The sequence below is a fragment of the Charadrius vociferus genome, unplaced genomic scaffold (genome assembly GCF_000708025.1).
Source record: "Charadrius vociferus isolate BGI_N301 unplaced genomic scaffold, ASM70802v2 scaffold760, whole genome shotgun sequence".
Lineage (NCBI taxonomy): Eukaryota > Metazoa > Chordata > Aves > Charadriiformes > Charadriidae > Charadrius > Charadrius vociferus.
In genome coordinates, this window is record NW_009647322.1 from 625,847 (window position 1) to 633,828 (window position 7,982).

Below are 7,982 nucleotides of genomic sequence, written 5' to 3' on the forward strand. Positions count from 1 at the left end.
TCCTCGTAATTGTGGCTTCTTGAAGAACGAGCTCCATATTTGGTTTTGGCTGTACCCTAAGAGAGCACATCACAGCTTGCTGCTTGATTTCACCACAAGGGAGATGAGAGGGGATGATCAAGGCCAGGGATGGGGTGCGTTAGCATGAGGGGTGGTTCAGAGGTTTCTTTCCTTTCTCTGAAGCATCTGCAAGCCAAAATTGGCCAGACAGACCAAAGGTGAGGAGGGGAACCAAGCCGCTGAGGCTTACAAGCCTTATGCCACTTGACTTAATGCGGGCTGTGCCTACTTTACGGAGCAGCAGGGTGGGAGGGCAAAACAGTGGTGCCCATGGCTGGCTGCTGAGCTCCAGCATCCAAGCCTCATGTTGTGTTGGTGGAAACACAGAGTTAAAATTGTGCTCTTCGAAAGTGAATATCATCTAGGTGAATACCTCCTAGCTGCCTGAGCCCCAGAAAAGGGCAACGAAGCTGGTGAGGGGTCTGGAGGACAAGTCTTATGACGAACGGCTGAGGTAACTGGCGTTGTTTACCCTGGAGAAGAGGAGGCTGAGGGGAGACCTTATCCCCCTCTACAACTACCTGAAAGGAAGTTGTAAAGAGGTGGGGGCTGACCTCTTCTCCCCAGTGAGAAGTGATAGGACGAGAGGATATGAGTTCAAGTTACACCAGGAGAGATTTAGATTGGATATTAGGAAAAATTTTTTCACTGAAAGGGTTATCAAACATTGGAATAGGCTGCCCAGGGAGGTGGCAGATTCACCACCCTGGAGGTGTTTAAAAAAAGGGTAGATGTGGTACTTAGGGACATGGTTTAGAGGTGGTTTTGTCAGGGTAGGTTAACGGTTGAGCTTGATGATCTTAAAAGTCCATTCCAACGTCAACAATTCTATGATTCTATGATACTATGACTTGCACGCTGACCGAAATGGAGAGCACAGCCACTTGTAACAGCATGGTCTTGAACAAGGTCCCCCGCTTCTGCTATTTTACCCTGTGCTCAAAATACTCTTTCAGCAATATAGCTGTCCTCTACCATGGGTTTGTTAAGGAGTTATTGATCAGGACTGTTTTTAAAGCCATGGCATTAATGGGCTTGTGACTAGATAAACTGAGTTTAAGGGTGTGGGCTTGGGAGAATTAAGTGCCATCAGCCTGGGGAGCACACCTGCATTAGCAAAAATGGGCTTACAGAGTCCATGTGTAGTGTTGGACTGAATAGATGGAGTCTCCCTGTAAAAGAGACCTGAGCTAATCATACTGTGTTATGGGCCAGAGCAAATCCTCATGACCCCGCACTGAATTTGGAGTGAGGGGGCTTTGGTGGGTTTCAGTGAACACTTAAAAGCAAGGAAAAGGGCAGGGAAAAAAAGGTCTGTATGCTGCAAAAATCATCCCCATTCACTTCGCTTAAGTGAATATGCAGACTGCAAGGGTAACTTTCATTTAGCAACCTCCAGTATTAACTTTAAATTAATTTTGTATTTTACTAGGAAAAAATGCCTCTCCTAGATTCAAAGGGGGAAAAAAGCCCACCATTCTGTGCAGAAAGGAATTTCTAATTATTTTATATTCTTAGTGAAAAATGGCAGAAAGTATATGATTTCCTCAAAAAATCCTTTTGCTTTTTTTTCTGTAACACTGTATATCCTTTTGTAACTCTGTTTTAGTCCTGATAACTGGGATGTGAAAAGTGACTCTAACTGCAATGGCATATGGGTAAGTAAATGAAGTTACATCTTATACTTCCTTCCTGATTGCTGTTTCTCTTTTTTCCTCCTTTTAAATTAGTCTGCAAAGGTTTCTTTTTTATTTATTCTGTTTTATTAACATATTTGGATTCCTCCTATTTATTCACTGCCTTTGATATTCCAAGTAATAAAACTATTTATTAAAAATTGAGAAAACGTAGGGGAAGCAGTTACAAGTGAAGTTTGTTTATTGATGCTTGTGATTATTTAAATTATAGCTATTATAATTAATTTAAATGTACATATACTTGTTAAAATAATGTAATGGAAAGCATCATTATCATGACGCAGTGCTTCCTGCAGGCAAACATTCAAGAACAACTGAATTCCCAGCCTGTGTTTTGCACTGCCATTTTTCAGGCGCTACGTAAATACTATCATCTGCCCCTTCTCTCCTCCAACAGGGTGTGGATCCAAAAGATGGAATTCCCTACGAGGAGAAATTCTGCAAAGGTCAGCATCCTTTACAATCAATGCAAGAAACAATGTGTCTTTTGCATTCATTTCATAAATATTTTAATATTTTCATGGTCGTTGCCAATGTAGGGGAAAGACAACGGGTTTTACAACTTCATAAGAAAGGCAAAATGGCAGAATAATTTTATTCTTTTTTTACCATGAGGATGGGCAAAGATGGAGTGTGAAAAACACAGGCTGCTGGTAATTTCTTGTTAACAGCTCGCTCAGTTATTAAGTTTGAACCCATAGATCAGGGACAGCAGCAAACAGAGATGTCATCTCCGCGTCTTCTGAGGTGCCTGAAGCCTAACCCAGAGGGATGCCCTTGGGATTCAGGAGAGTGGTTTAACGCCTGCGTTGGTCCAGTTTGGCCCGTTGCCATAAACACCGGCAATTACTCCGATACTTTTCCGGAGAAGGCCTTAAAGAGGTGAAGAGATGGCATTAGCTGATCTCCCTGACAGTGATGTGGGTGTCTGTGTATACACACACGCGTGCACAAATAGCATCCTTACTAAACAGCCGTGACTACCGTTGCTGCTCACCTTGCCTTGCATGTAAATCAGCATCCCGGGGATGAACTGTTACCTGGCAAGACGTTTCAACATTTTTAGATGAAAGGCAATCTACAAATGCTAAGTAACATTAATTATAAACCAGCCAGATTGTTCCAGCAAAAATACTCATATGAGTAGCACATCCGCCACCCAGTTCTGTTATAAGGAGCTTTGAGCAATTTCCTGAGTAATCCGATTTCCCCGAATGTTTAAGTACTTTTTAATGCATATTCTATGGGTGGTAAAGATAAATGTCGGCAGCACAGCAGAGCCTCTGCTGAAACAACACATACATCCTTGAATACAACCAGGATTTTTTCTGATTAGCGAGACCTCTCCCTGGTTTTCGTGCCCAGCCCCCAGTTGTTCCTCTAGGCTTGTTGGCACGTGCCTGTTAGTCAGTTTTTGCTGCAGATGGAGCAAAAATCCCATTGCAGGGTCTGAACATTTCAGCCACATGAAGGGTGGTGTAGCCAGTCACCCCGTGACTCCATCAGCTGCTGTTGCTGTTGCTCTGTCCAGGTTGCTCTCCATCCCCTGGTTTACTCTTTCTGCTCACGTGACTAATAAAATGCGTTAATTAGGTGCGGACTCACAAGGGGTCGTGCTGTTGGGAGACTCAGCCGGCGCTCACTTCCACATCCCTCCCGAGTGGATGACCGTCACGCAGATGTCAGCGGTGAGGAATTGTGTTCGGGTGGCCCAAATCGCTCTGCCGCGGGTTGCTGCTTGTGTCCTGCCCTGTGCCGCAGGTTGCCAAAGGGGAACAAGTGCAAAATGCCTCATTGCACTGGAATTCATCGTCAGGGTCTCACGTATGTCGGTACCCTCCTGCGGCTGCTCTTCTGAAGATAAAAAGGCATAGCCCTGTGCTACTGCCGCTCCCCCGACATCTGTGCAATTGGGTCAGAGTAGAGTTTGGCTTCAGTGGCCCAGTGCTGTGCCAGAGACACAAACCAGGACATCTGGCTGTCAATGCGCGTGCCTGAGGTTCAAGGAGACCTGTGCTGTCTGTGGGATCAGTCCTGCTGTTTGTGGGCTTGTTGGTATGGCTCCTTGCTGTGCTACTGTTGCAGAAGTGATGCTGCTGACAGTCTGGGAACTTCTGTTTCTGGCATCTGGCTTTGAAATGGCGTGTCATAGAATCATAGAATCATAGAATGATTTAGGTTGGACGGGACCTTAAAGATCACCTAGTTCCAACGCCCCTGCCATGGGCAGGGACACCTCCCACTCGACCAGGTTGCTCAAAGCCCCGTCCAACCTGGCCTTGGACACATCCAGGGATGGAGCATCCACAACTGCCCTGGGCAATCTGTTTGTTTTCCCTCATCTATGGCACACGTGAAATAGACCTAGTAACTCCAGTGTACAGGCTTTGAGGCTCATTGCACAAACACATCTGCAGGTGTTTGGGGGTCATCCAAAGGTTTATAATGGACTTGTCCTAAAGGGAAGAGTTTCTGTAGCGACCGTAAAATATCACCAACACATTGATGTCTGTCTTTGGGCAGCATCCCAGCATTTCCCATTTTCAAACAACAACAACAAAATGTGCCTGACTGTGAATTATGCTGAGCCTCAGCTGTTGCAGTCCACTGGCATGGAATGCAATAATTGAGGGGAAAAGATCATTCCAGCAAACTGCAACTGGGGGGTGGAGATAAACACACAGGTATGCTCCTGTCCTTTGCTGTTGTTTCCTGTCCCGAGCCGGTGTCATTCCCTAGCCAGGGAGGACTGTTGCCCTTCTCTGCACAAGGGTCTGTTGCACAGGGGTGAGTGGATCATCATTGTCCACCTATCCTGGTGAAAACCTGCTACTCCTCCACTGGCCTCTGTGGAAGAAGGATATGGACATTTTCTGGAGAGCAAAACTTACTCCAAAATGTCAGTAGTTACAGTGCTAGTGGAGGTCTGAGAGTTTCATCTGTTTCCCACTTTTGGTCCCAGAGCTGAGCTGATTTAAATGTTGCAGATTAGCAGTTGTTTTTCTTTGTTAAACGTTTATGAGCAACAATTAGACCAATGACACTGATGACAGAGCTGATGATGAGCATAATAAATTAGCACTAGTGATAATTGAGATTATCTTGTCTAATAAAGATGGTAATAATACTGATGGTGATGATGATTCTGGCAGTAACGCTGATAGCAGTGCCATGTAGGCAAGAATAGTTTTAGACTATGTCAGCATTTTATTATCATTGTAATGAAGGTTTAGAAAGCATTTCTCTTGCTTGAAGCTTGCTGGTCCACTGGCTGGATGGATCGAGGGCTGGTAATGGCACGCAGAGGTAGAAGCTTCAAGGTCAGGAACCAGAGTGGAGATTGTAAAGTGAGTTTTGATGGTACCTTGTTACTGTCTGATGGGTGTAGAGCAACTTCCACGGGAAGGGAACTGTTGCTCTTTGTGTAAGACCCAACAAATACATGCTCTCAGTGCTCAAATCCATCTGGGCAGCATGTGGGGAAGGTCAAGGAGTGGTTGGAAAAGGAGAAGTGAGCTGCTTTCCTTTGCAGAAAGGGTGACTCTGGGTTACAGCTAGTGTAAGGATGGCAAAGGGAGATGTGTTCACTCTCTGGCCTTTCGTAGCCACTCCACTCACCATATAAAATAAAAGGAGTTAAGACATCACTGCAATTGGAGAAGATAAATACAATATATGAGTAAGTAAAAAAGAAGCTGATCCAGAGCTGCCACAAGCCAGTCCCAGGAGAAATGTCTCTTGGGCAGCAGTACAACGCACCAGGGCTGGCATCTGTTCTCAGCCCAGTGAGAAAGGGATGCATTAAGGTATTGCTTAAAACACCGCTTATTGGAGCTAGCAGAGGAAAGTAAAAGAGGACAGTATAGATAACCTTATGTCCCTTCAGACGCCAGGCACCCCGAGCTGGGCAGTGTCAGACAGACCTCTGAGATGGGCGTAGCACGGTATGTTGGTAATATAGAGGAACTTGGAAAAGTCATTTACAGCTACCCAGGACAGAGCAGGGCTGCGCTAATTACCTTGCAGCCCTCCTACAGCTAGCTGAGCAGTAGCGCGCTGCACAGCCTCTCAGGTGTCTGGGGTACATGAGATTTGGGATAGGAAAGAACAGATTCTTTGCTAGGGCTATTTGCAAGCTTTTCCACTGACCTGGCAAAAACACAGTGGTTAAACATTAATGCAAAGATATAGGGAGTTCAGTTGTACAAAAAAAACCCTCCAGTATCTGTGTTTAAATTCTAGCAGTAATAAAAAGTTGTTTAATTTGCAGCTCACCTTAAGTAAGAAAGTTGTCACCTGAGCACAAAAGCACAAGCAAAAAAACTTCTGAGCTAATTAAGACTTTGTCACTGCCTTTTCCTCTTGCTTGTCCTCTGTGTCTTGTTTTCTGTGTGTAGAATGGCAATAGCTGCAATCTAACCGCCTTGGGGTCGTGAAGGTGCAATACTGTTGTCTCTGGATGTGTAGTATTAAATACTACTGGCAAATATCCTTCATCTGTAGGTTTAATTAACTAGTTTCAATCTATTTTCAGTGCAAGGCCTTCCTCAAGGAGAATTTCTAAGCACATCCAGGGATGGTTTTGTGACCAGAAAGCGTACGGAGAGTCTATGTCTTAATCTCACAGAAAACATCCTTCATCCAGGACCACAGCAAGAATTTGAAGTTAGGGCTCTGAGAGGGGAGGATAAGGCATGAGCCTCGTGTACCTGCTGTTCCCCCGTGGTGTCAAACTCAAGACACTTTGCTTTGATTCTGCCAAAATTTCTTTGATAAGGCACATAGAAAAATTAGCTTATCAAATGGTTTTCTCTACAGTCAATATGAAAGTTGGTTCAAAGCTTTAATTTCCATTTCAATGGAATCTCAACACTCTACATGGAATTCCAAATAGACTCCCCCCTCCTCCCCCGGATTTTTATCATGTGTACAAGGAAATGTTTTGTGCCTGCTAATTCAGATTTATTAAATGTATTATTTTATTACTTTAATGTTTTTCTATATCTTTACTTATCTATTTTTTATACTTTATGTATTTCATCTGTTTCTTATTTATATTTGTCATTATACACGTTCAAATATAGAAGTGTTTCCCTATAGAAGTGTAAAGTAAAATTTACACTTGGTAACAATGCTCTGAGCCCTTCTGTTAATCAGCACCACATCAGTGGCAGCTGTTAATTCCTGTTTTAAAGCTAATTAGGTGGGGAAATAATTTTCAGGAGAGATGCTGTGAATTTAGTTAAGAGGCCCTGCAGAATGGTTGCTTTCCCTGATTATGCTGCACGTACTCTACCATGCAAAGGAGCAGTAACGATGAGTGAGGGAAGCGAGAATGTGAATGAGAAATTTCCTCACTGAAGCAGGCTCAGGATGTCATTTGGGTAACCGTATGATTAGCGCAGGTGTGACCAGATGGGTATTTGGGCTGAACAGCTTTGGAATTCAGATGCCCGCGCCATCGTCTCAGAGACCGTGGGTGGGAAGATGTCATATGGTGGATTTTGGATTTCCCAGCGTAACTGGGAACTTACTGCCCACTTAGAATTGGCCTCTCACAGGGTAATATGTAATCTAGTGTAGGGGGACATGCTCCTGTCATATGTCTCATGTCAAGGAATGCATCAAGTTGCATCATTCACTTGTCCCATATCGAGTCCCTTAGTGCCTTCCTGATCTTCCTGGTTTTTTAAACCTAAATGAGCAAATGCAGAGACCTGAACCATGTTCATGCATTTGTCAAGGAGGCTGTTTTGGGATTGGGGGGGTGAACTCACAAGGACCTGAGTGGCAGCCTGCCCACCCTGACACAGCTGCAGGCACTCCATGCCCATTTTGTCCAGCCTCAAGCTCAAGAGGTACACTACATTAGGCTGGGGACTCATGTTTTCATGTGCTGTTTCCAAAGCCACAAATACAGTTATCATCCCTCTTAGAGTATGTTCCTCCCACAAAGAGCATATGGACACACTACTTGGTGTGGAAAATGTCCATCACAAGGTGGACACATCTTTGAAAGCCGTAGCTCAGGCATGTTATTTCTCTGGTTAAAAAAAAACCCTCAAAACAACAAAAAACTCCACCCCACCCTATGTATCACTAGGGGAAGTCACAGGTACCTCGAATTCGAATTTTTTGACCAACCTGGTACTTCTGAGTCCCAAAGTCTACCCTCTAGGGATCTACCTGAGGTGTAGCAACACAGAGAAAATGATGTTGGGACCA

General features: G+C 44.4%; 1 protein-coding gene across 1 annotated transcript in view; it reads left to right on the top strand.

Annotated features, from left to right (window-relative positions):
* The window catches only part of AOAH (acyloxyacyl hydrolase (neutrophil)), an 85,807-nt gene that overhangs the window by 41,074 nt on the left and 36,751 nt on the right, over positions 1 to 7,982 (top strand). Inside the window, exons 10-12 of the mRNA XM_009880071.1 lie at positions 1,670 to 1,718; positions 2,155 to 2,203; positions 3,351 to 3,445. Coding sequence (XP_009878373.1) covers positions 1,670 to 1,718; positions 2,155 to 2,203; positions 3,351 to 3,445 — 193 coding nt within the window. The remainder of the gene's footprint in view (positions 1 to 1,669; positions 1,719 to 2,154; positions 2,204 to 3,350; positions 3,446 to 7,982) is intronic.